This window comes from Aythya marila, assembly GCF_965140915.1.
Source record: "Aythya marila genome assembly, chromosome: 17".
NCBI classification, from domain to species: domain Eukaryota; kingdom Metazoa; phylum Chordata; class Aves; order Anseriformes; family Anatidae; genus Aythya; species Aythya marila.
In genome coordinates, this window is record NC_139058.1 from 250608 (window position 1) to 278534 (window position 27927).

Consider the following 27927-nt stretch of genomic DNA (forward strand, 5'->3'; position numbering starts at 1 on the left):
ACTTCTGTGAAACAGATATTTGAAGAATTCTAGTCAATTTATTAACTTGAGGTATTTAGTTGCTGTTTTTCATTTAAATAACTTCTCTGAAAGATTTAAGGAGATTCCTCCTCCAGTTATACTGCTGTAACCGCAAAAAGACACAGGCATTCTATATCAAAGAAGTAAAGGCAGGACAGCACCTATGTGAATTTTTCTTGTATTATCTTTAGTAATGATGTTTATTCCAAAGGTTTGTTTCTTAAAAGGTAATAATAAAAGTTTCTGGCACTTGAGTGGGTTTTTGATTTTTGTTTCCCCCTCTCCCCTCCCCAGCATAGAGGGAAAATTTAACATTTTAAGTTGTGCAGCAGGGTAAAACCCCTTCTAATTTTTTAAGGTAATTTCCTGGCAGATTAAGTTCAACAACACAAAAAGCACGGAGTAGAAAAGAGGACAGATGATTTAAATATATATATGTATTTTTCACCCTTGAAGATTTTTCCAAGATGGTTGGATAGAACACATACAATGAGACTAAGAGAGCTTGAAGGGCCTGCTGAATGAGCGTTCTGTTTAATCTTCGTTATTTCATGAAGGACTTTTCCTCAACTTAAAATAAACTCTTCACATTTTAGTAATCAAAAGAAATCTTAATTGCATACTGTTTTTATGTGTGTCTCTCTGAAAATCATTTCTATACCTGTAACTCTGCTAGAACAGTACTGTTAACTTACTCGTTACCACTTTTCTGGCTGTAAACATTTCCTGCTTCCATCTGTACTTAGATAAGTGCTACGGTAAGCGCTGAGTTTCTTCTGTCTTCCTTCTCTCAGCATTAAAACTAAGAAAAATGTAGGAGGCGAACACCATTTTTCTGATTTTGGTTACTAAATCAGATGTTTAATTGAAAATAACATTAACTCTTAATGATAAAGGAGGCAGTATCAGGAAGGCATCTTCTTGTTCTTTAGTTTATCCTCTAAGTTTGCAAAATATTTCATTTTGGCTAGAAGCTTCTTAGCTTCTTGAAGATCATCTGAAATGAAATAAAAAATTACTAATTTACAGAGGGAGGACTGAGTTTTCATTTTCAAAATGGATCTCAAGATTTCATTGACAGCAATTGTTTCAGAACTAAGAACTGCAAAAGCTCTGGGAACCCATATACTATTAAAAACATGGTGTCTGTTATTTCCATCTTCAAAGGTTTTGGAACACCTTAATTGAGGTGTTCCACAAAACATGTAAAAATATACAATTGAGAAAGGAAATGTGACTTTTCTGTAAAGTGGCTATAGTATTGGTGTAGCCACTGAGGAATTTTAAGTATAAAGACCATACAGACATTTCGAGAATGGGGGAACGCATATAGTTAGACCAACTACCATCACTGAAAAATGCAAGATTCATAGCACTCTGATACAGACAAGGGCAATTCCAAACTGATACTGAAACAATTGTTTCTTAACAGAGCAAGTAATTGGAGGGGAAAGATGGTTTATCACCTACTAACAAGAACAGATGAAGTCCTTAAATCTCACAGTACAAAGAATGGCATATTATAAAGTTATAATTCCTCACGTGCAGGCCTAGCTGCTACTACTTTTCATTTGATGTTTTACAATTGCAGCACACACTACATAAACCAACAGTAAAAGAACTCTGAGACTGAGGAGAAAAATAAAAAGTGGTCTTCCCAGTGTAAAAGTGTTGTCTGAAATGATTCAAGCTCCTGCCCGTTAATTGGTTGTGGAATAAAGTTACGTTGATTACTGTGGAGGAAGGCCCTAATACCTTAGACTAAATGGGGCATTGCATCCTGTCTTGCTATATGGCTTCAGTGGTAGGCACTCCAGACTTCCACTGCAAAGAAAAGCATTGACTATTTTGTTGACAGCTTCAAGTCCGCAGAACAAGATCTCCCCAAACTCAAGTTTGAAACATCAAATAGGCCATAAATTTGAATGAGAAAAGTCTGTCCTTCCCAGTATTAGGAGAAACAAACAAACAAAAATTCTTAATGACTGTGCTCCTGTTTAAAGTGGTCATTTTGATGTGAATGGAATTAACTGAAACTAAAAAAAAAAGTTCAAATACAAATGTGAGGTCCTGAGTTTCCTGAATCAAAAGGTCAAGCTTAGAAGCATCTATTTTTAAACATCAAACAGGAACAATTGTTTATACAGTATTTCTGTTCAGTAGTTCAGAAAATGAAAAAGGAGAACATGGCTTTTCTTAAGCATTCATAACATATATATGGCGACTAAATACTTGATTAAAATAGCTACCTCTTTCAAAAGCTGCGGTCACCTCTTTGGTCAATTCTTCTCGTTTTACTGTAAAACAAATTATTCAGATTTTGTTACATACTCAGTATATTTAATACCAATGCATTCTGGCTGTGGTGGGAAACAATTACTAGTATCATAGTCTTCTGGGAGACGAGAAGGCTTCCCATATTATTGCTGGCGATTATTTTTATTATCATTTCAAAGGTACTCCTTTATTTAGACAGGTTTACAGACAGCAATGCCTCACTCAATGTGTTCACTAGCTTCCCAGAAATCTACCTACTATTAAATTGCTTCTTTTCTACTTAGTTTTTATTCTAGTAATTCTTGTTGCTTTTGGCATGCTCTTGTTATTGTAAAGAATTAAACATAGCAAGAAACCCAATGTCTTGGTTATCAACAATATAAACAAGGAAGTTGTTCGTATAAAAACAATAATCAATATAATGTTTGCTAAGTTGAAGAAGATGAAAATAATAAAATACCTGAATAAATTAATAAATTATTTCATGTGTGCAGTCAGGTATTTTAATAAACTTTATTTTGAGTGGTTCTTTCCTTTAGAGCAATCTACTTGCCCTGATCTGGTGGAGGTTGAATGAGAAGTTTCTTTTTATAGTCAATAAATATACCTATTTTGTCATCAGAATAGGTACTGTTATTTAGATTTTCCTGAGCCAGATTTGATTTTAAGTGGCATAAATTGGTAAAGACATTTTTATTTGGGGAAAAATAAAAGCTCTTACAGCAAGTCAGTTCGAGACTTAGAATAATTTAATGACAAGGGTACTAAAATAAACTGAATAACTTAAGAATCTTCAGACACTTCCATATTACACAAGATACAGGATTATAAATTCATTCTGTACAGAACTGTCAGATCTCAACCTACCTTTAATTAAAGTTTCAGTTTCTTCAAGGCTATCCTCATTTTTAGACTCTGCTAATTTCTCATTGATTTCCATGATTTCCGTGAGAAACTCTGAATCTGCATCACAGTCTGTCTCTTGTGCTGGTTCTACTCCATTCAGCTCCAGCTGGTGGAGAAAAGGGGAATTTAGAAACATTCTCAAATTTATTTCAGTGTGAAAGATTTTCTTGAATATTAAGTCTTTTAGCAAGGCTTCTTATCGATAAATTTCTGGTTTTTAAGCTTATTCCATGAAATCTGCGTAAAGCCAGGTCAGCCTTAAAATCTTAAGTCTTAAAAAACACTCCATAGGTGGTCCATAAAAATCAGCAGTTAACTAAAGCAGGAAAATATAACAAAAGCTGCCAAAGGCCAAAGCAGGTAACAACCAGGAAGCAGGTAACAAATAAGCATGGCAGAAGCAGGGAATGAGGTTTTTATGATCGCTAATGTGTTAAAATAGCGGGAAGGATGATTAACTTTCAGACAAGCTTTTTTTAAATCCATGGTAATCCTGTTTCTTCTTCAGGGGAACACAAATTAGCATGTGAATGATAGTATCACAGGAATTTTACAAAATTGATTCATTGCATTACCACTACGACTTGTTATAGGTGCATTGATAATGGACTATGGACCATTGATAATGGGTGTAGTGGACTCCTTACTAGATAGAGGCCGCGGCTGAGAGGATTCAGGAGGGTTTGATAGGCCTTGTTAACCAAAGAAGAGTGTTGCTCTGAGTAGTGCTGTTCTTTCTGCAAATGGAAGATAAATAACGCTTATTAACAAATTAGTAAGAAGGGGCAAAATAGATTACCCTTTGTCGCCTGCATAGAAACAACATTCCCGTAACAAACGAACGTAAAATGGAAAGTTGATTTTTAACAGAACTAAAAAGAACGGGGAGAAAACTATCTGGAGTTGTAAGCTTTGTCGCATCACATAACGAAGATCACAAGAACCTCAGCAGCACCTTCTCATCATCCTCCACAACAAGTCCGTGAGCAGAAGCCTCTTCTAAGTTCCTCAGGAACTAAACCTAGAAGTCCCCAGGCACACGGCTGGCGTTCCTTCCCGCAGGGCCCGGCGAGCCGTGCCGCCAAGCCCCGCCGCAGCGCTGAGCGGGGAACGGGGCGCGGGGGCTGAGGGCGGCCGGCGCTGAGGCGGGCGACGCGACGAGACGAGGCCCGCCGGGCACTCACCGGCGGCCTCTGGCCGAAGCGGTCAGGGTGAAGGGCGCGCTGCAGGCTCCGAAAGCGCCGCTGCAGCCGCTGCACGTCGAGGCGGAAGGAGCGGTCACTGCGGGCGACAGAAGGCGGCGTGAGGCCCGCGGCCGGCTGCGCCCCCGGCCGCCCCGCCGGCACTCACCAGTCCATGAGGCGGAAGAGGTCAGGCCGGGGCCCCGGCGGCTGCAGGGCCCGGCAGCCGGGGCAGAAATGAGGCAGTCCCGCGGCGCCAGGGACGGGACCGCCGCAGCTCCAACAGCGCGGGGCCGGGGGAGAGGCCGGCCCGACGCAGCGAGGCCGCAGGGCCGCCTCGGAAACGCGGAGCGCCCACCGCGCCCCGCCGAGATGCTGCCGCAGCGCCGCCTGCATCCCTGCAGACTACAGCTCCCAGCAGCCCCGCGCGCCCGGCCGGGCCCCCATTGGCCCGGTTCGTAGCGAGCGCCGGCGGGACGCGCGCGCGCTGGGCCGGGCAGCGGGGAGGTCGCGCGGCGCGGGCTGCGCCACTCGGGAGTGCGGCCCCGGGCGCGGCCCGGCCCCGGCCGCCGCCCTCGCCCTTCCCGGGAGGTTCGTGCGGGACCCTCGGCCGCGCTAGCGGGGCTGCGGCGCTCGCGCGGGGCCGCCGGAGCGCGGCCTCGGGGCCGGCGGCCGCCCCCCGCCCTCGCCTTTCTTGGCTTCCGGGGGCTCCGCGGCGCCCGGCCCGGCCTTGCCTCCGGTGCGGCGGGGAGGGGGTCGAGAGGGGTGCAGGCGCTGACGGGAGCGGCTTCGGCGCTGCGCGGCGGCTGCTGGGCCGCGTCCCGCGGGCTCCGCCTGGCGCCGGAGCGTCCCGGGCCCCGCGAGGCGGCCGCTGCTGCCCGGCTCCGGCTCCGGCTCGCTCCTGCCCGCTGGCTCGGCCGCCCTCCGGTGAAGCCGCCGAGGGGCGTTCGGCGCAGCAGCAGCGCGCTGCCGGGAGCGGGCTGCGTGTGCTCGAGGCTGCGGGCCTTGCCTCTGCGTCCGAGCGCTGGAACGTGTATGCAAAAGCAGCCAGGACGGTGTTGTAGCGCGTCGGTGAGGAGGCTGCTTTGTGTGCTAGCTGAATTACGCGTGAAGCTGGATGGCAACCAGCTTAAAAGTAAACGAACAAATAAACCCCAAGATACGCTAATACACTGAGACAGCAAGCTGACGGGTTAGCACAAATGACCTCAGATGATGGAAGCATCCTTTGGGAAGATTAGCGGGCAGTGTAATGGCCCCTTTGTGCAATTAAATGGATGCTGTTGGAGAAAGCTGGCTAAAGGCAAATGGGCTGGCGAGTTGTGCTTCCTCAGTGGGGAGGAAGGCAACCTGCCACTCTAAATTCCAATGGTAGCAGGGCAGGGAGATGCCATTGCTGTCTCTAACAGCAGCTTCTAGGGGTGTGCAGTCTGACAGAGTTTTGTACATAAACATTCCATACATTATGCATAGGTGTGACTGTTCGGTGAATAAAATCACGAATAGAACCTGTTTGAAAGACAGGTGTGAAAGCTTGTAAGTTATAACCTATATTAAAGGAATACTCAGCCAAGACACCAGATAGGCTTGCCTGTGGGATAAGTCTGCTGAGTGCCTTCCACGTCAACTACTTTTGCTTTATAGTTAGTTTTTCCTTTTCATTTTTTTTTTCCTGTGTTTGGGGAACTGTAATGGTTACTGCTTTGTTGAGGAGTGCTTTGTCAGAGACTGTTGCCCAAGTATTTGTGAAATCAAGTGAGTTCTGAAGACCCTTAGTGAAAATCTGGGAATAAGATTTAACTTGCTTTAGAACCGGTAGAGGGAGCACTACATACTTTTTTAAAACAAAAAGTCATTACACATTTTGGGGGATATTTAAATATATGCAAACACACATGCAAGCTTTGGTTGAGAGTCTTATTTGAAGACTGGAAATAGATTTGTATGATAATGGGACCGTATATGAAAGTTTGTCAATATTACTTTGCTGTAGTAAGTGGTTTTTAAATGTTCTCTTTGAAGCCAACATGTCTCGAGAGACTGGAAATGAAGTGCCGCAGTCTCAAGGTGCCCAACAGTCACAGAGTGGTACCAGTTCCTCTTCTAGTGCATCACAGAGTGCTAGCCAGTCATCCTCAAGTTCTGGGACCCTCAGTTCTTTGGACACCGTTCCCACTCAAGAGCTTCCATCAATTCCTGAGGATCAGGAACCTGAAGAGGTTGTTCCTCAGCCTTGGGGTCGACTCTTTGCACTTGGAAAAGGTTTCAGCAATTGTGGTACGTAACTACTACAATGCATCTCCCAGTTTGTTTGTAGCACCTTAAAAAAAAAGTTACGAGCAGCTTGGTAGGGAGCAGTGTCATCTTCAGATCATGTACAACCAGATTTAAGTACAAGTGTGCAACTTCTGCAGTAATTCTGTGTTCCATGCTACATCCCAAAGTTTACATTGAGTACCTAGATACACAGTTTTCATAGACTTGTAGGAGATTTTAGAGGAATTCTGGAGTACTCATGTTCTTTGCTACTTGCTTAATTTTTCCATTTCATAGTTTTTGTTTATACATCATATAAGTCTCTAGGTATTGATGAAGGTGAATGGAAAACTATACTGTTAATACAGAGAATAAAATTACACTGTGGCAAAATGTAAGGTATTGACAGTACATAGTGTTTTGTCTGAATTAAGACAAGTAAACTTGAAGAAACCTGTCTTTGTTATCCTCCTTAGTAGTGTTTGACATGATTCTATAGTGCCATAGTTAGTAACTTACTGCAATTCTGTGTTCTCTCTCCAATTTGCATACCCTTTCTCTGCAGATTGCGTGAATGATGAATACTGGTTTGGAAGAGACAAAAGCTGTGATTATAGTTTTTCAAAGCTAGGATTGTCCGAGACTGGATTCTACCAAAACTATAGCAAGAAGCACTTCCGAATTTTTAGGGTAGGTGCTAAAAAGGTTTAATTGTCTTTCTTCATGTTAGCAGGGATTGACTTTGGCAGGGCTCCTAATGAAATCAAAATTTACATACCTTCAATGTGGATTGCTTTAATAGGACACTTGGCAATGCTCCATTACCAGGTTTATGAAATAACCTTAGTCTGATTTTCTGAGCCAACAATAGTAAATTTCTACAGTCTGTCATGTCATTACTATAAAGTTCTTTTTTTTTTCCTTTTGTTACCTACCTGATTTTTTTCTCTCATAGGAAATGGGTCCAAAAAAATCCTATGTTGCCTATATTGAAGATCACAGTGCAAATGGAACTTTCATTAATAGAGAGCTCATTGGAAAAGGGAGGAGACTTCCATTGACTCACAACTCTGAAATTGCACTGTCTATTCAGACTAATAAGGGTAAAATATACTGTAAAACATGTAGATTCTTCCTGTGTTGATCAAGAGGTCCTTTCTACAATAATTTGAATATATTCTTTGCAAGTTGAACTTCTTTGTGAATACTGTACAGCTAAAATAACAGCTGAGAACATAGCTATGATGTTTCTGTACTTGCATAAAATTCTCCATATCCACCTCAATCCTAAAAAAAAATAAAAGTAAAAAAAAATAAATAAATAAAAGAAGCTGCATAAGGAACCACCTTACCAGAGTATAAACTTTTATAGTTGTTTTTCTATTTTTGTAACTCCTTCAGTAGCTCTGTGTGTGTTGCGGGAGGGAGGGGAAATAAACTATTCAAGGAAAGAAAGGAAAAAACAGGGAATTACAAGATTGTGTATAGTAAGATATTTGTAAGTAATAATAATAATAATTTAAACAAAACAAAACTCTTAAAAATTAGGAGGGTTTAGGGCTTGTTTCTTTGCTTTTGCTTTCTTAACAAAAAGCCTTCACTGAAGCTGACATGGTTGGCTATTTTGTCCTTAAATGTTGTGTTAATTGATTAAGCAGTGTTGTGAAGCTTATACCAAAGATACCATTTTCCAGTAATGACAGCACCTTGTTTAACCCATTGCTCGTGTAATTTGTAGAATCAGTTGACTTTTTTCATATATATTTTTAATTGTCTAATCTTTTAATATTTGTTTTGCTTCTAGCAGGCAGCATTTGCTTAGTTATGTTGTTGACTATAAAAGCTCAGAAAGTATAGTTATTCATTATAACTATTTTGAAGTTAATAACAGGAAAATGATCTCCACTCATCTTCCTAGTGTTTGTATTTTCTGATCTTATGGTGGATGATCAGTTGGTGTTTCCTAGAGAATTCAGAGAGAAATATATCATGTCAAAGACTTTGGGAAGGTAAGCATCTTTTCAGCAATATGAAGTGCTAATTTTGTTACTGTTTTCAATACCTTGTGCTAGAATTATTAGCAATGTTAACTGAGCTGCTGTTTTAGTTTTTACAATCCTACAAATATTCAAAGTGTTTTACATAAGAGTCATCAGGTACCGTTCCTGATGTTTTTATATTTTGACTGTTACATGCAGCAAATCAATTTGATAAGAATTGAAATGCTTTGATTTAACTGAGATTCCTGGGGTCAGTACGAGGATATCTGGGACCAAACTAATAGCTTGTGATAAGTGGTTTAATTACTATTGTGGAGTTTTAATGAAAATGAAGCATCCTATTCTTTTGTTCTTGCCCCTTTATACCACTTAAAATATAGCACAAATATCTAACTGAGAATCTCTTTGGCAGGAAACATTTTAACTGCTGTGAATCAGTGAGACTTGATCCTACAGACAAATGCTTTTCTGGCTGCAGTTAAAAGTATTTTGTTGATTAACAACTGGTGTGTAAGTTAAGAAAGACCATGAACCAGTATATTTCCTTAATTGCTTCACTTTATGTGAATGCTCTAAAGCTGATACTTAGAACATACTTTGTTTACCCCAGAGGTAAGGTGTCTCTCTGAAACAGATTCAGCCTAAAACACTTTGTGGCACACTGCATTTATTAATACCAGAGTACTGAAAATGCAGATGAATGCAGTATTTGTGCTTGTGTGTTCAGAAATAGAAGATGCTTTAAAGCAGTTGATTATGTAATTACTGAACTAATTGCTCAAGACTTCAAAGTAACGTTTTTTTCTGTCTTATAACTGTGTCTATTTTTTTTACATGCAATAATATTTACATATATTTACATTTAAAAGGAGGAAACTGGGATCTGAAAACTTTGATTTTTAGTGTGAAGTTTTTTCAGAAGAATACTGGAATAACAAGTGTTAATGATGAGCATCTTAATAGTTACTTTAAAGCACTATATTAAAATATTCTGTTATGTCTCTTGCTTTATCTACTGTTTGCTTTGATGTACAGCATTTCTTAAATTTAGTTCTTTCAAAAATTCTACAAAATTACCTTTGGTTTTATATTTAACATCATTGGTAGAAGTAGAAGGAATTATTTCGTTAAAGGCCAAGTAGCAGTAGCGACAATAAATTTGAAATGTGATAAACTGTTCCTTTATTTCTTCCCCGATTATAGCACACTATTCTTTCAAATTTAGACCATAAAAGCAAAATCCTTTCACTGGATTATAGCTCTGTTTCATCTGTTAAACAATTAAACAAGTTTCAAATAATAATAAAAAGAAAAGTATGATAACATCTGCGTAAACCTGTTCTATACAACAGCTTAAATGGGGATTTTGGCTTTATTCCTCTAGTTGGCTTGGGTTTACAACCTGCTAGTAATCGTGAAACCCAAGTTTTTCTTTAGAAGAGAATCAAGTTTGTAGATTGTTAGCAAGTTTTTTAATTTGTGTATTCATGTTATCAGTAATAGGAAGTAGGAGAAAGAGCTTTATGTCCAAATATAGCCTTATACAACATCACTGTTGGAGTCTTCAGGCTAATGACAAAGGCTATTTTCAGGAAAAAGGAGAGGCTATTTTAGATGTTGACAAATCTTTGTTTTGGCCACTGGTGAAGAATTTATAAGAGAACAGTTAAGCAGAAACAAATCTGAGTGCAAAATACAAGGATTTATTTCAGTGATAAAACTGCTGCTTATTAAAAATAAAAAGTACCTGTTTTTCACATTTGTGCAGTCCTGTTTGGAGAGAACTCTCATTAAGTTCTACATTTGTGTGGGGGAAATGCTGTCACAGCTTCTGTTTGATATCCATTGGTACCCTTTGTACAAACAGATCATTTGCTGTATGTATTTACTCCCGTGTTTTTGAATAGGACCCTTGACATCACTCACTCCTTAAATACACTTCTTAACTATTGAATGCTTTCTGAGATAGTTTTGGACAACCTGTAATATTCAGAAAGTTGGAAAGTAACAGCCTCCAATTGTGTGTAGCCTTCTTTAGGCAAATGCCTTCATTTCATTTGTCTATACTTATGTCAGTTTTGAATTGTATTTGTAAGGATTAACATAGCTGTGCTTTCATGGTAGTGGTGCCTGTGGAGAAGTCAAACTGGCATTTGAGAAGAGCACTTGTAACAAAGTTGCAGTAAAGATAATCAATAAACGGAAGTTTATGGCAAGTGGTATTAGAGAGGCAGTAAGTATTTATTTTTCTGTCTTTTGGCCATCTTGCAGTGGGCTTGGAATACTTGGTAACCTTTCTCTCTGACTCCCTCTCTCTGAATCCTCTCTTCAATTAGAGGATTTTCTGACTTAACGTCTTCTGTGTATAATTTCCAAATGTCTTTTGATCTTACAGAATATATACAGTACCCTAGAAAATACTTGTTCTTATTCTTTGACCACATTTCAGTATTTCAGGACTGCTTGTTAATGTGGTATCACAAAGTGTGTGTGTAGGGGGGAGTCCCGTGGGGTGTATGTCCCAAAATATACCAGAAAGTTACATTGTTAGTGCAGTCTGACCAAAGATTTATAAGCTCTGCTAATTTTGTTGCATATTCCATCATAACACTCTTCAATAAAATTGTATGAAGCCTTTTGGGAAAGGCTTTTAATGTGTCTAGTCACAGCAGAAGCCTGAGACTTAAGAACAAGCCAAGTGGCTGTACTCTAACATGAGAGAGAGATCCGAGCAACTTCAAATCTATTACTCTAATGTTAATTTTATGTAAGGGGTATAAGATGAACTTTTAAGAAAAAAATACAAATAGAGGTTGAAAGTGATTGGAAAAGTTTAATAAACCCACAGCTGCACAACTTACATAAGTTAAAATAGGTTGGAGTAACCTTATGAATTTCTTTGAGAAAAGAGTGTACAGATACAATACACGGAATCTGTTCAAACTGACAAAGCATTTCATAGGGTGCAGTAAAGGAAACTACTACTTAATTTGGAAAATACTTCTGCAAGGACAAAAATACTAAGATGGGAGGGTGTCTTGCTGAGGAAAGGGTGCTATGAGGCTTTACTAGGAGCAGAATTACAGAATGGAAGAGAAGTTACTGATGGAAGTTCAGAGGATTTGTCTTGAGGTTAGTCTTCCTTACTACTAAGTTTGGAGATGTACAAATGATGCCACGAATAGTGGGAATATGGTAATTCGGCTCTTTGCCACTGACTCGATCTACGCTGACAGAAAGGAAGATTGCAGTATCATGTATGAAGAACAGAAACTTCTGTATGCTGGAGTAGTGGGAGTTAGATAATGTTTAGTAGTGCAAGATTAAATACAAGATCAGTGACAATTTCTATCATCTACATCTGTGTTGGTTCATATGAAGAAGTAGAGTTATTTTCAGATGAATTTATGACGTTAATCTGATTGAAAATTGCAAAATGTAATTTTGGAACATTTTAAACAAAGTTTAAGATATGCTGTTATGAGTTATGTTTGCTAAGAAATGTCATTGTACAAAACAGAGATAGGACTGCATCTGTAATGTATACAGATTTGGTAATGTGTATTCAAAAACTATTGATCTGGTTTGGAAGAAGAATAAAAAAGCCTGCTGGGTTGCTTTCATGAGTTGAGCCTAAGCCACACAGAGAGATTAAAAGATTCTGTTTATTTTTTTCTTGCTAAAGACTAAGTTTGAGTAGCATTTAGTTTTAGGGGTAGCCCACATGGGAAGCATCTTAGAGGGAGGGAAGCTGTTAAAAGGACAGTATTGCAATATGCTGGCCAAAATTTTTAGGTTGGAAATTAGGTGAAGATTTCTAACCTGCAGTGAAATGACATGTCCAGAGCAATATCTTTCTACAAATAATAAAAGCAGTCTATTCAGTTAATTCACAGAAGGCACCTAATCAGTTTTTGAAAAAGATTGTATGTTATATTCATTAAAATTGCAAGGAAAATGAAATGATGGCTTTTCTGGTACTGTCTCTCATTTCTGAAGTGTTTTATCCCAGAATATTGCTGTGCTACTCTTTGATGTTTGATTTTTTTAATAGAACCCAGCTTTTAATATCAACACAGAAATTGAAATATTGAAGAAAATAGATCATGTGAGTATTACTGTACATTTTTACTCCTTTTTGCTGTGTACTGTGCTTCTGTGCTTCACTGACCTAGTGTAGTAATTAAAGATCAATTTTATGTGTTAGGAAATATACAAAGGGATGCGTATAATTACTGCAGTAAATAAACACTTTTTTTCCCTTCTTTTAAGTATGCTATGTCTTAACAGATACAAGGTTTTAAAAACTTGAGTAACAGACATAAATTTGGGAAGAAATTTCACAGAGGAGGTTTCAACCTGAACCATAGTTGTAGAAGAAATCTTTCCTTGATTCAGGTTTTGTAAATATCGTTAGATAACCAAATATAAAGATCAGATTCCACTGGCAAGTTTTTGAATTTTTATCCACTTTCCCCTCTTTATTTTGCCCCACAGCCCTTCCCCAAAACCAGGATTTTCCTTACCTTTAGTTAAAGAGAAAGCTTGCATAGATTAATGAACTATCCCATATAAAGAAAATATCGGGGTTATGGAAAGATGCTTGCTGAGTTGTACATGTAGTCATGACAAGAATTGGATGTTTTTATATGTACAGGTATAGGGGAGAAGACAACAGACTTGAATTCAAGTGTTTGCCAAAGCCTGATGCATTAGTCAGTTACATAAGTGTTAATTTAACTAGCATGGTTGAAATTATATTAAAATAGGAAATTTAAGATGATACACTGTTAATAAAGTTAGTTTTTACAAGTGGTTCTACTTCTGTGTTTTTGTTTTTGTTTTTTATTAGCCTTGCTTAATCAAGATCAAAAACTTCTTTGAAGCAGAGGATTACTACATTGTTTTGGAATTGTAAGTAACTAGTGTGAAACTAAATGCATGACATGTTTTTCATAACCAAAAAGAGCATAAATAGTTCTGGATTTATTGTGTTTTGTTATTGTTGTTGTCCCCTTCCATTCTGTTCTGTTATCTGAAACCTCCTAAAATCAGAAACTAGGATAACCAGGAGAGGATCCTTTTATATTTTGAAAGCACTTAGTGCCTTGGATAGTAACCCACTCTGCTGCTATTGTGGATTGCTGCTGCTTTGATTTTGAGCTCATAATTAGGAGGTAGATCAAAAAATCTTAGAACTCTTAGTAGTGAAGACTCAGAAGATTAGGCCTTAGTCAGCAATGTACTTACTGTGTTTAGGGCATTGCTCATTCATTTTCAGAACTAAAATATATTTTTTCTTTGTAGCCAAAATAGCCAAATGAAATTATTTTGGTCTCATTCTTGTCTAACAAGAATCCTGCTCCTAACATTAATCTTTTGGAAGTAATATATTGACATTTTGTTGACATCTGTTTTAGGATGGAAGGAGGAGAATTATATGACAGAGTGTCAAGGCCAATCAAGATGAAAGAAGCTACCTGCAAGTTGTATTTTTATCAGATGCTACTGGCTGTGAAGGTACATAATATGAATTCTACCAAGAAAAATATGGTTATGCATTTGCATGTCAGTCAGATGATTATTTCTGTCATTTGTCACTTCTGAAACCTGCACAATTAATCAACACAGTACTCTTAATATGTTAGTTTAATGAGATTCTGTACCTTAATACAGCCAAATAGGTTTAAACTCTTTTACTTATTTAAAAACAAGCAAACACAAAACAGGGATTAAAGCAGTAATACATGCTGTGCACACTAATGGCAGGATTATCATGTTAGATTTCTCACAGTGTATGGGCAAAGACTCATCAGTGCAGTGCAAAAAATAGTGCTTAAATGCTTACTATGAACTCCTGAATGAGCATTGTGGTTCAGCAGACAACAAATTAATTCTATATAATAGATTTTCAAAGACTAAATATTGAGTTGCTACATAAGCTTCTAAATTCATGAATTTAGAGGAGGGCCATGAAAATGATCAGAAGGCTGGTGTACGTCTCCGCTTTTGGGATAGCAGGTCATGTAATAAAAGTGGTATCGTTACTTTATACATCCCTTCAATGTAAATGCAAAGACTTCACTAGCACATATTTTGAACTACTAGTTGTTTCTAGCTTTAGCACAGATTTCGTTGTATCATAATATGTCTTTTATGACTGAACTTTAATTCTTGCTTGCCATCAAATGCTCTCCTAATGAAACGAGAAGTTTGTTCTCAGATTTAGAGCCAGTAGAAAACTAGATAGTAGACTTTGCATGTAGGCTTCAAAACTACAGATAAGAAAGCAATTCTGCATTTGTCTCAAGGAAGCAACTTTTTTCAAAATTCTTTGTAATTTAACCTAACTTCAGCTTTATATCACCTCCTTATTCATTTTTCCTAGTTGTATCACCAAGTTTTTGAACTCTTTTTCAGCCTTCAGCTCTTTGACAATTAAGGTGTTTGTTAAATTTGCCTACTATTACTCAAAATTGTAAGGGTTGTTGTAGCATGGATATCTTAATTGTCTTTGCAGACCAAAATGTGGACTTGAATTTATGAGAATATGATTGTGCAATAATAATGACTAAGAGAAGGAAGAGAGAGATGGAAAACCAGAATTTCTGCAACACAGAATTTTGCCTGTCATTAGTTCTCTTGTTTTACTGCCATGAGGAAAGAAGTATAGCTTTTCTGTGAGTGGGAAGGATTTAACAGCTTTTCAGTTTTACGCACACTGCTTGCATGTGGATTGACAATTGAAGCATAATTGTTTCTAAGTTGCTTTTTTTGGCTTTTAAAAAGTCATGAGTTGTGTAGGTTTAAATGTGTACATGTCTCTTAACAATTATTTCACTTATCCTGCCACTGCTATTTGAAAAATTGGAAAGCTTACGTTTTAAAAATGTATCAACATATATCTAGTATCTTCATGACAATGGAATTATACACCGAGATCTAAAGCCAGAGAATGTGTTACTTTCATCTTCTGAAGAGACATGTCTGATAAAGGTAAGGGAACTTAAATTTGTAGTTGCTCAAGGAGAAGTACTCTTTCTCACAATGTAACTCAGAAAAACTATAATTACTCATACAAGCTGTGAAGTAACCTAAAACTTTCATGCTCTTCATATGCTTAATTTTACTCTTGTGGATAGTTCAATCCATATATCTAAGAACAACTGGGAAATTTTATGCTTAATACCTTGTACAGCACTTAATTGAGTACAACTTTAAATGTGGCTACATTGTTAAAAATAATAAATATGAATTTCAGACAGCATTTCCACAAATATCCAGGCTGTTTTTTGAAGGAAATATATTTTTCATATAAAGCATTGAGCAGATTTTCTTGTTGAAATGCTTAGTCCTCAAGTAGCGTCATCTAATAAGTGAAAATACTTCTGTTCTCAGATTGCCCATTAACATCCACATTTGAGAATGCTTTTTGCTAGGGTGAAGTCTGATCCTCTTCTATATTTCTCCCTACTCATCTTCTCAATTGTTGTTAACTGACATTTTAGTAATGTTTGGGGTAAATTTTGTTTGCAGTTGTGCTGGAACTGTGCTTTGAAAAGAGGAAACTTAATGCTTGAGAAAACAAGAGCTGCTGCAAGTGACTAAGAACCGGCAACTGCAGTCTTAGAGAACACAGTTACAGTTTGCCTGTATTTTATAGTGAGCTTTTCCTGTAGTCAGTGAAGTTACACCACTGGATCATACATGGATATCAAAATAATGGAGAATTATTTTGGAGAAAATAAGAGAATTGGCTTTGCCATATTTTTTGTATGGATCAGGAACAATCCAGTGAGATTGCGGTATGGCTTAGTGATGGGACTTAGTAGGTCAAGCTGATAGACTAGGTGATCTTGAAGGCCTTTTCCACCCTAGATGATTCTATAAAGCCATTTGTTTCAACTACCCTTTTCATGATATTCTTTAATGTTACCTCCTGCTGTATACTGACAATATGGTATGTTCTAGTACAATCGATCCTAATATGTGGTGTTACTGTTTCTAAATACAAGATTACAGATTTTGGACAATCCAAGATTCTTGGAGAAACTTCTCTTATGAAAACATTATGTGGTACTCCCACGTATCTTGCTCCTGAGGTTCTAAATTCACTTGGGACTGCTGGATACAGCCGAGCTGTGGACTGCTGGAGCTTAGGAGTTATTCTTTTTGTATGGTAAGATATTGCAGAGATGCTACATTCATTGGGCAGTCAGTGACATACATGGCTCAAGACTTGGTAACTTCAGTATATTTAGTAGGAAGTGAAAGTGTGTTTAAAAATGTATACACGTAGAAGACACTGTGATAGCGGATGTTTTAAAATGTGTGACTAGTTTTGCATTCACTGTGACAAAAACTGTGTTATTTAATTTATTTTCTTTTTTTTTTATATAGCTTGTGTGGATATCCACCATTTAATGAGCAAAACACTCAACTATCTCTGAAAGATCAAATCACTCGTGGAGAATATACATTCATTTCAAAAGAATGGAAACATGTATCAGGCATGGGTATGACTCCATTACAATAGGTAGCAGAATATCTAGCTCTTTTGCCATATTTTTTTGTTTTCTTTGAACTTCTTTTCACCTCTGTGATATGTTGCATGTTGATATATTTAAATTTGTTAAGTAGGCTCTTAATACATTTTTTTTCAAAGTTGGACCATTACAACAAACAATTACATTTTCCTTGAAGAGATGCTACCCACCAGTACCTTTTGTAGTAATATTTAGCATTATTAACTCCAAAAATATAGAAGTTTTAAGCACATAGGTCTGTTTTTCATTTTTTTTTCACTTTTCTAACTTTATCAAGCTGGTCAACAGATCTTTACCTCAAAGATTCTTCAAGTGTTGAACCAAAAATAATAGGAATTTAAGGGGTATGTATGAATTAGAATTCCAAAAGAGAAAAACTAAGTGGAATTTTAAGCCTGGAGTGCAAAGACTAGGACCATCAAGTATCAGTCACAATTGTGTAGTCAACTATTTGGTCCACTCTAAACTAAGTAGTCTGCCTTTTTTTTTATTATTATTATTTTTTGCACAATAAGCTAAAATGGTGGTTACTATCTGCATGTTTTTCTTCAGGACATTTTAATATGCACAAAATAATTGCACTATTTGCCTTAAGTACCACTTCGTGTATGCAGAAGAGTTTCTCATAACTGGTATGATCATTCTATTTCTAATAAACTTGCCAAATATAACTGCTTCCTAAATTACCTGAAGCGTATTCAATAATATGTCAGACATATATGGGAATGGAAATTATGTAGTCCCAATTATGCATGTAACAGAATAATCAGATACAATGAAAAGTAAATCTTGCCAAAATTCCTTTATGGAAGATTAGGAGTCATTCAATATGACTTAAGTACTCTATTTTTCACAGTGTTTATTAAGCAGTTTCAGAAGACAGTAAAGTTTATATGATCAAGTTGAGCATACATGCATACATCTTGTCTCTTTTTTCTCATCTCAGATGGATGATCTGCTTTCCAAGACACCATAAACTGTTGTTATTTCTCTGGTAACAGGAAACTAAATTTAAGCTATTTTTGCATGTCCATATTTAGGAAAGTGCTGATCTACCTATGCATGCACAGAACATAAATGCTGGACATGTTCAGTAAATGTACGAGTAATTTTGACAATTTGGTATATGTGTTGAATCCTGTGCATGTAAAGGAAAAATGGTTAGTCCTCAGTGCTCTCTGGGCATAGAAAGAAGAAAAGTGATCTCCTTAGCCAGTCTTTTGGGCACAGCTATCAAGTGTTATTAAACATGCTGCTGCACGTAGTTTTGGAGCATGCATCTTGTGTAAGTTATTTTCAGATAATGAATTTACTGATTGTATATCAACTGTTTTTTTTTTTGTTTGTTTGGTTGTTTTTTTTTCATCTTAGCTCTAGATCTTGTGAAGAAGCTGTTAGTAGTGGATCCGAGCAAACGTGCTACAATAGAGGAAGCCTTAGACCATCCTTGGCTTCAGGTAGGAATAGACTCTTAACCAAAGTACAGCAAGGCTGGCTTGTTCCAGGGATAACTCCTTGATGTAAATTCAAAGGCAGTTCAATAGCCTGAATTTTATGAGGTTTTGTTAATACTGTGTAATTTGCTTCTTTAAGGAAGCAGGCAAACTGTGACTACCCTGGTCACCAGAGATCTATGCATACCTGATCCTGTGTCTTAGGCAAATACCATAACAGGGATACAGTGATGGGCAATAAGAACTTCAGTTCTGTAGCTTCTTGGGAATAAGAACTGTTACCTTAAGTTAGAGCTTCATTCCACCTGACTGTAGGCTGTCCCTGACAGTAGCCAGCAGAGGAGCAACTGTCACTTTGTGCTTCTTATGGGCAGGCACTGCTGCCTGCGGGCCAGCTGACTATACTGTTTCTGCAGGCTGTATTAAGACCAGAGGGATTCTGCTGCCTACTTTCAGACAGAGAAGAGGGGAAGAAAAGGCTGTTTGTCTGTGAATTCTGTTTCACTGGCATTGTGAATGACATGTAGGAAGAGGAGCCATCAGATCCCAGCTTGTAGGATGACATTAGCCCAGATACCATAGCCACAAATTGCCAGTTGAACAACTTCAAACCAGAGTGAGCATCTTGAACAGACTGCTGCAGTGTTTATCAGCTGTAAGCAAGGTGATCATGCAGTACCTTGCTGTATGTCTTGCTGTAAGACTTTTTTGCAGTGTACAGAGCACATTTGCTTCTTTGCTCTCTCAACAAATGCTCTCTGCACCACAAAGATTTTCCTCTCTTCCTGTTCTCTTTTTTTTTTCTTTCTTCTTGCAATGGCAGCTAGCTCCCCTTCAGTCTTTCGCTGTGCTTGTTTTCTTGGCTGCTGTCCCTGGCAAAGCCTTTGTTAGCTCTTAACCCCCTCCTATTGCTGCTTTTATAGCATGGTATGCTTTCTCAAGTCTTGTAGTTCTGTGTTCCTTTTCAACTGTTGTTGCTGCTATTCCTAGTCTTGTAGCTTTGCTTGATGGTGTTCAGTGCCTTCTCCCACCTTAAACTTAATTTCCCTTTTAATTTGACTTCTCCTTTGCCCTCCACCTTGTCACAAGTTACCCATATATAAGTTTTTATCTTTCCATACACTTCAGCCAGAGAAAAATGAATTACTGTCTTCTCCAAAGTGAACACACTATACTTAGTTTTATGTCTGCTTTCTTTTCTCTTTATTATTTGAATACTGCATCATCTTTGTAGCTTAACTAACAGCAATGTAGCTCCTGTGAGTTTGTATGTTGTCTCTGCACAGGCTGAGGGTATTTTTGAGCAGTATGTTTACCTCCTAATGCAGCCCAAACCTTGCTAGAATGTGTTATCACTACCCGTGCTAGGACCCTTGGCAGCAGCCTCAAGAAGTTGTAGAGAAAAAAGATTTGTGGTCTCATGATCTTTATTACATCACCCTATAGTAAAGGATAGTTCAACGCAGCTTAGGACAATGCTGACTAATATGATTCTCCCAGACTAAATCTGTAATATTTCATAGTTGATAGTAACCTGTATTCAGGTAAGGGAGACAGACTCAGATTCTACATAGAATTTGTCCACCTGTCCAGCTAGAAGGCGGCATTTCTTTGTTTATGTATTTGCTATCCCATGGGTGCTTGACTCTGGATCCTGTTTTATGGGCATTGTAAATACTCAGCTCTTTCATCAAGGTAAACTAGGTCCTGTTCCAGCCTATCACCTTTAGCTAAGAAGCATGTCAGGACTCCTCCAGTCTTGTCATCTCTGGCCTTACCATCAAAACAGTTGTGTTTCCTTTGTAGGGAAAAAAAAAAAAGAAACAGATTTTGATGTTCAGAGAATCAGATCTCAGTGGTCCTCATGGTAAATACTAACAATGAGCTCCTCATGGTCTGTGGTCAGGAACACCTTGGAATAGCTGGAGCTTACTAACATCTGTCAGGGTCAACACTTAGATCAACAGTTGAACACAAGTAATAAGTACAAGTATTCCTTGCGTGCCATGACATCCAGTGAGTTGCAAGTCTCTTGTGCTATTTAATGTCAACTTCTCTGCCAGTAATTCTTTCCCATCAGCCAGATGGCTTTTGCTGGAGGTTGTGGTGCCAGCTCTGCAGCAGAGGTTGACAGGCTTCTCTTTTTGTTGAAGGACACTGGTACTAAACTAATCCTGTCCATAGTCTGATTCTGCTTCAACATCCTTTGTTTTCCTCCATGGCCTGCTCTGAATTTAATGGAAAATCCTGTATCTTTGCAATTTTTCATTTTAAAATGAAGCCTAGTCTGCACGTGTAGCTAGGCTGTGCTTTCAGACTTTTATTCCCTGCAGAGCTAACTGTGCAAAAAAACAAAGAAACACATGGAGTATTCTGCTGAACACTTTCTTTTAATATAACTGGCAGCTTCTACATCTGTTCTGAGACATTTCTCTTTAATGTATGAGAATCAAGATGCAGCTTTTTTTTAGAGACCAAGTCTGATAGTGGTTCTGATAGGAAGGATCTCCTCCTTTGAACATTGTAACAGTCCAACCTCCTCATCTTGTTTTTGTGGATCCTTGTCTCTGTGCAGAACAGAGATCCTTGTCTCAAGTGCAGAACATTGCAGAGTTTTTCTGGCAGGCATCCAGGACTCTGTTCATACTACGATGATCATGAATGAATGTCACTGGTTTGGGAACTCTCTGAGGAGGAGGTGATGCTTGCTCTGCCTCCTGTTGTAGTCTAGTTAAGTTTGTGAAAGGTGGTCTTTAGTTTCTTGCTAATTTTGGCACCCCGGAGGAGACCACTGGGCCTATGAGCTTTCTTGGATGATTTTGTTTAAGGAGGCTGAAGAAAGTCACCTAGTCTATAACTGAGCCAACATGTTCTGCTTACTTATTCTGTGCATAATGCCATTCATATTCCTCCATTGGGAACAGTGGCTAGTTACAGATGCTTAGGTAAAGAGCAAAAGAAACAGGGTAGAAGCAAGGCAGTATTGCTCAGAAATCAACAGCTGGCAGTTTACTGAGACAGAAAATGCAATTGTTTGACAAATGTTTGAAAGTCATTAACTTGTCCTAATTTTACTGCTGGGCATCAGGAAATAGTTCTTGTCATTCCTGGATTTTACTACTGTAATTTTGTGTGTAACTTCTACAGTGGGTTAATCGACTGTAGGTTCTTACATTTTGATTATGATTCTGAGCAGGGTAGGTTATTGTTAAACAATGCTATGCTTATTTTAAGAATCACTGATACGCATAATGGGAAAGGGGAAATATGATAGCGATTTTGACGAGTTAAGACTGAGATATATAAACTTAGTATCTTGACTATATATTCCCTTTAGGGGCAGCTCTTACTGCTATGTTTGATTTTTGAAGACAGGACAAAAAATTTTATAAGACATCATACCCACAAATCCAATTGTCATCCAGCATTCAAATGCCATTCTTTAAGCTGTTTCCCTTCATGATCCCCTACTATCAGTTATTTATAGGTAATGTACACTGCCTGCTTGGAAGGCCAACATCCAATATGTTCAGTTCTACATATCACACACCTTGAATACTACCACCAAAAAAGCTGCTTACATCCTGTTACTGCGATTAGTAAGAAGGAGCTACTGGCTCCCCACTCCCTCTTGCGTTGTCTGTAAGTATTGTCTTATGAAGTATGAAAAAAATCCACAAGATTCATGCTCTGTGTGCAGCTAATGCATATTAGCCTCTAGTGATTTGGGGTCCACTAGAGAATTTTTCAGATATTATAACTTGGACCCATGGGTTGGACCCAATGATCTTTGTCCCTTCCAACGCCTTCAACTCTGTGTTTCTGTGATAAGCATGCATGTTCTCAAAACAAAACATCATTTCTACAGCTCTATTTAAACCAGTACTGTTTTCAAATTAGTGTTTTAATACCTGTGCTGTTTACTCCATTCTTCATTTAAACCTAAAACTTTAAAACTTAGTGGGCCACTTAAACCTGAGTACTATTCAGTGGATATATCTTACCTGTATTTACATGAGTCATCTGAGGTTCCAGCTATAACTTCACTGAAGTCCATGTCAACCAAGTAGGTACTTCTTAATAAAACATATTTCAAAGGCATACAATCAATTAATTGCTGTGTCTGCCTCTGTGTTACTGCAATCTTGTGAAAGGTTAAAGATTATTTTGGTTGTTTGCTGAAGAAAAGCTCAGGTGTTTGTTGTGTAAGTGAAAAAAATATCTTGCCTATCAACTCAGAGGTAGCCACAGTTGAAACGTGACACTGAAAATAGACAAGTCCAGATTCGGTGTAGAATAAATTGGATGTTCACATCAAAACCTTTCTGTACTGCTCAAGAATGTAATTGAACCAAAAAAGGAGATATTGCAATACTCCATAGACTAGAATAAGAATCCACCTCCCCTCTTGCCTTCCACCCAAAAAATGGTTAAAATTTTTGAAACCCTTAGAAGCTAGTTGTTCCTTATTTCTAATTGTGCCTCTACCAGTGAACATCCCATCCACTTCTCTTTGAGTTCCCCAGTCTTTGCTGTCATAATGGGACAAAGTTATAACACCTTTTATCTTCAGTCAGCTATTTAGAATAAATGTCTGTTTTTGGTTCCAGATCAGTTGTTCAGCTGGTGAACCTACAGTCACTGTTCAAAAGCTCAGCCACAGGAAATGATCTGTATTAAATGACTATGAGCAGCTTACTTCATTTAGTCCCAGGAAAGGTTTCAAGACCTGATTCAGCTTTGGAAGTCTGATTTAGGGTTTGCAGGTAATCCATAGTAACCATTCCAATAAAATTCCTGCTGGAGAAATTGCTGAAACCAGAGAATGAGACTTTATTTTTAGAACAGGGAGTATACAATGTCAAATAAGTCTTTTTTTTTTTTTTTTTTTTTTTTTTTTTTCACCGATTTCCTGTTTCCCTGAGGTTGCCCAACACAGACTAAGAACACCTCTGGTCACTGGCTGCTGAACCAGAATGAATCTATGTGCTGCCTTTTCCTCTTTAAATACATCTGACTTTCTGCTAAACTAACTTAAGAAATGATTTGTGCTAGCCTTCTTTACCTCATGCTGCCCTTTCTTCCCCTTAATGCTTCTGCAGTCAGACCTGTTCATGCACAAATGAGACTAATGACATCCCTGAGTCTACTTCGCTCCAAGTGCATCTCCCACTTGCCCTCCCCAAACAGCAGCTGCTGGTTTACCACTTCTGGTAAATAAACTGTATTGTCTAGTGAACTTGTCACAATAGGGAATGGTGTAGCAATATGTATGCTCTATGAATAATATAACAGTTGACAATAATAATTTTGATTTTTAAAAGTGAAACTTTCCATTTGCAATGTTTAATATGTTATATGGACTTAGGGTAGATGTGACAGTGGAGTGCTTCTAATGTAACATTTTGTTTGAAAGTTGTTGTTTTATTATGGGTATTTTAGCTGGTTCTTCTCTTAGTGTATACAACTTTTTTTTGGAGGAGTGGAGGTTCAGATGTGGTTAAAAACTACCCAAATCCAAAATACCGATGATGCTAAGCTAGTGGAAATGAAAATACTAAGTTAGAAAGGGAAATTGTCATGAGAACAGCATGTAAGACTATAGGCAAAATTCTTGTTTTTCAAGAGCAAGGAACTTGGTTTCGGGGAAAGCAAGGTCTCAAGTCCTGATAAAAGCCTCTTTTGATAAGGCTGACTAGTAAATTACCTGCACAAACTCCTAGCCTGTACATTCTGTTCTTTCTGTGTTGTTACACTTCATTGAATGACATTGTATGTTCAGTTTTAGCTTGACTAGTATTAGCTAAGTAGTTACTAAGGGAAACTACTTCTTTGTAGAACTACAGAACTATTTTTTTTCTTACCAGCACTGTATGTAAACCACCTGTTCAAAATGGTACTCTGGGGCAAGTTAGGATGATGTTTATTTTGGGGAAGTGGGAGGGAGGAGGGGAGGTTGGATCAAAGTTTGATGGTAACTATTGAAGGTCCTTGAGTGTTTATTCTTGAGAATTCCTCTTGGGTAGAACATCTTTTCTAGAAATTGCACGTTCCAAGTTTTACTTGGGTAATAAAGCTGATGTTTCAAACGACCAGTGTCCTGATCATACATAATGTAATTGCTGCAAAATTAGTGTTACTTCATTCTATATCACATTTGTGTTCAATTTAGGATAGTCATCACTTGCTTTTGATCGGACTGTTGTCTGAAAGCTTAGAATACTGGAGGAATTGACACAACACTGTTGCAATGTTTTTGTAGTAATCTGGGACTGTCATTACAGATCCTTTCTCCTAGCACTATATGATGATGATTATTATTTTTAAATGATGAGGAAAAAAGTTACTCCCTTGTTTTCATTACTTATTCATTCATCCCTTAATTGATGATCCACCTTAAATATTCCATATATTACTTAGGTTTACTGCTTATTTTTTTCCACAGGATGAGAATATGAAGAATACATTTCAACAGCTACTTGCTCAGACAAGTGCCACTATGAATCCACCGCAAACATCAAAAATGGTATGTACAACAGATTATTTGAAGATTAATACCTGATGCATAGAGAAACTAGATTTGAAAGTAATCTGTAATAAGAAAAACAGAAAAAATGGAGAACTTACTACAGAAGTGTGCATTTTGACTTTATGTGGTGGTCTGCTAATTGTCTCACTTGCTTTCTGAATAGAAGGAACTGACTTTTGTGCTTTGGCAAAACACTTTGAATTGAAAGAACAGTATCTTAAGCTTTAAAGGATTATTTGTATATTTAAAGTTAAACACATGAACATTATATTTTGATGGATTCAAGTTATGAACATTTAATATTCAAAGAAAAATTCTCATGTTAACGAAAGCTTAGAAATGGTATTGTAACATTTGTTACAAAACATTAATTAGCATTGTTTTAAATAGTAGTTAAAGGTAAACTTGGGGGCAGTCGAGGCAGGAAATAGAATAAGGTCAGTGTCTTATGTGAGAAAGATCACATATTAGATCATTGTAGAGAAACATTTAGTCTTGCTGCTGTTTTGGCTACAGGAGGGAGATTTTATCCAGCATCTGTAATTATGTAGCAGATACAACAGTCGGACTCTGTCTTACCTGATTAATGTAGCCATCCTGCTGCATTTTTCTTTTAGTCGGCCACAACGAGAAAGCGTCTGCATGAAAATGAAGATGATTCTATCTCATCTAAGCGTGCTGTTGCTTCTACATCATTTCAGAAAATGAGGTGAAAAAAGTGACTTAACTATTGCTTTATTTTATGGAAAGCAGAATTTTTATTTTTAAGAAATCTTATTGATTGAATAACTATTGAAAATGCAATTAATAAATAAAAGTAACTTTGTAAGACTGAAGTGATTACTGTGTGTGCATGAGAATTTACACAGTCATCTCCAGTTCATCTAGCTATCTGATTGAAAGCATGTATCAGAAAAATTTGTATGTTTCTTGAACAAAGTAAGGAAAAAACTTAAGCTAGTTTCATTACTACATATACTCTTATATTCTTCTGTTCAAATATCTAGCTTAGGTGTGAAGATAATGCTTAGTCCTCACAGATGAAACAGGAATAATAAGTCTGAGTTTTTGCCTTAGCCATAGTATTACCTGATACAAAATGCTGCCCACAAAATTCTCAGGGAACTTATAAATAAGAAATTCACTATGAGAAGGACTGTAAGTAGAATAATTGTATTCCTTACTATGACTATATGTGCTATAACATTTTTTTTCCATGTATCTGTCCTGAAAACCATTAGGGATTCATTTTGTCATATCTTACTCAGTTTTGATGTAAAACTACTGATGGAGATTGAGGGTCTCTGGAAGTTAGATAAAGCTAAATACCGGGCTGACAGATTCAACAGCATTCTGTTCTGTGAAGTGGTTGTTAGGCTTTCAAAGTGAAGGTTATCATCTGCATGTACTTGCTACCCAGTTTCTTGAAAAATGTATATTATGTTTATTTATCTTAAGATGGACTGAATAAGAGGACATATGATATCCATCTTCCTTATATTATTTGATAAGTTCCTGCAAGAGAAGAACAATGAATTGGACAGAGAGAAATTTTTTAATTTTCTTCTATGAAGTGAAAAAGGTTTCAGACTGTGTGCCTATTGACAAAGGATATTAATTTCATTATACTATTCATCATATTAATTTCATCATATAATTCAATAATTTAATCATATAATTTCATCATATAATTCAGTAATCTCTCATTAATTTCATGAGGGAATAATTTAATAACTTTGTCCTAAAACATGCGTTTTATGATCAGAGGCATTTAATGTACATGGATTAGGAAAGAATAAAGCCTAATGCATTTCAAAATAAAACACTGTCAAGTATGAATTAAGATTTTTCATGAGGCGAGTTTTCCCTTTTGTGCCTATTGCAGAGATTTTGTGTTTTTGAGATATTTGTTATTGGTCATTTTTAATGGTAAGATGGCAGTTCTTGTGCACTTCTGTTTTTCTTAATGAGGCAGGTGGAGGAACACCCATGGGCATCCAGGTGAAAATTCAATCGGATCCAATCCAGATGCACAGAGACATGCACTTCTCTTGTTTCAACTGTCTCCTAGTGAATTAACTTTCCGCACATGTATGACTGATTGCACATTCTGAAAGTGTTGTGGTACTTACTGTTGCTAGTAAAAGGGAATAGTTCCATTTGCTAGGTAAAATGGCTCTGAAGGACTCAGTATGTTTGGTCTGGGTCTGGTATATTGTAAAGGCAAATACATTTGGAACTTGGCTACCAATGAATTTAAGAAGACCTGCATCATTACAGGCCTGAAGATAATCCACTAGCTACTCTACACAGTGAGTTAACTGTAATCGGTATTCAGCTAGAAATCTGAAATTTCTAAAATTGATTCCTCCATATATTCCATCCCACTAGTTAGATTATTTTTATTATTTTTAATTGTTTTGCTTGGATCCTTTCCCTGGGTCCTAAGACCTGCTTTCCAAAGAAATCTTAATTTTCATCTTGCTCATTTGAAGTCAAACCTTTAAGCCTATGGCGATGTGACATCATTTTACTGCAGAAAGCTTTGAAGTTTCAGACTCTTACATTTTTCATGAAATTGTGTGAAAGCCGTTACTGGGTTCCACTGTGCTAGAGGTGGCATCAAGTTTTCACTTATTCAAGAAGTATTCCCACCCACCCCTTCTGAGCAGGGTAGTCCAGGGTCTTTGTACAGGTCGTATTTGCAGCATCTTCAGTGTAAACTCTTTACCTGTTCACTTCAACAGGCACGAGTCT

The 27927-nt window shown here is 37.7% G+C and overlaps 2 protein-coding genes across 8 annotated transcripts; one reads left to right on the forward strand and one right to left on the reverse strand.

The window, feature by feature from the left end:
- Positions 1 to 880: 880 nt before the first annotated feature.
- HSCB (HscB mitochondrial iron-sulfur cluster cochaperone) lies at positions 881 to 4550 on the reverse strand (the record flags this gene model as incomplete). The annotated part of the gene is made up of 5 exons (XM_082774395.1): positions 881 to 1018; positions 2271 to 2318; positions 3166 to 3310; positions 3852 to 3941; positions 4389 to 4550. Coding segments are annotated over 5 exons (537 nt in total), but the record flags the coding sequence as incomplete, so codon positions are not given.
- Positions 4415 to 27709, forward strand: CHEK2 (checkpoint kinase 2). Of its 7 annotated transcripts, none has more exons than XM_082773932.1 (16): positions 4416 to 4839; positions 6408 to 6662; positions 7207 to 7331; positions 7597 to 7744; positions 8560 to 8650; positions 10766 to 10874; positions 12696 to 12749; positions 13494 to 13555; positions 14062 to 14161; positions 15551 to 15637; positions 16657 to 16820; positions 17042 to 17157; positions 18559 to 18644; positions 25087 to 25167; positions 25788 to 25879; positions 27146 to 27698. In XM_082773932.1, the coding sequence occupies exons 1-16, from the start codon at positions 4623 to 4625 to the stop codon at positions 27282 to 27284; spliced, it is 1926 nt and encodes a 641-aa protein (XP_082630058.1). In that variant the 5' UTR covers positions 4416 to 4622; the 3' UTR covers positions 27285 to 27698. The 7 variants fall into 7 exon arrangements, 6 of the variants coding, with proteins under 6 accessions (XP_082630059.1, XP_082630058.1, XP_082630060.1 ...); XM_082773935.1 differs by lacking the exon at positions 4416 to 4839 and adding an exon at positions 4869 to 4976 and having other exon boundaries at positions 27146 to 27692; XM_082773936.1 differs by lacking the exon at positions 4416 to 4839 and adding an exon at positions 4991 to 5456 and having other exon boundaries at positions 27146 to 27696.
- Positions 27710 to 27927: the final 218 nt, after the last annotated feature.

Bases quoted from the DNA above. Each gene is read 5' to 3' on its own strand.
- CHEK2 (XM_082773932.1), top strand. From the start codon at position 4,623: ATGAGGCAGTCCCGCGGCGCCAGGGACGGGACCGCCGCAGCTCCAACA. The intron at 15,638-16,656 runs GTAAGGGAACTT...TCTAAATACAAG, and splicing joins AAGAGACATGTCTGATAAAG to ATTACAGATTTTGGACAATC. The intron at 18,645-25,086 runs GTAGGAATAGAC...TTTTTTCCACAG, and splicing joins TAGACCATCCTTGGCTTCAG to GATGAGAATATGAAGAATAC.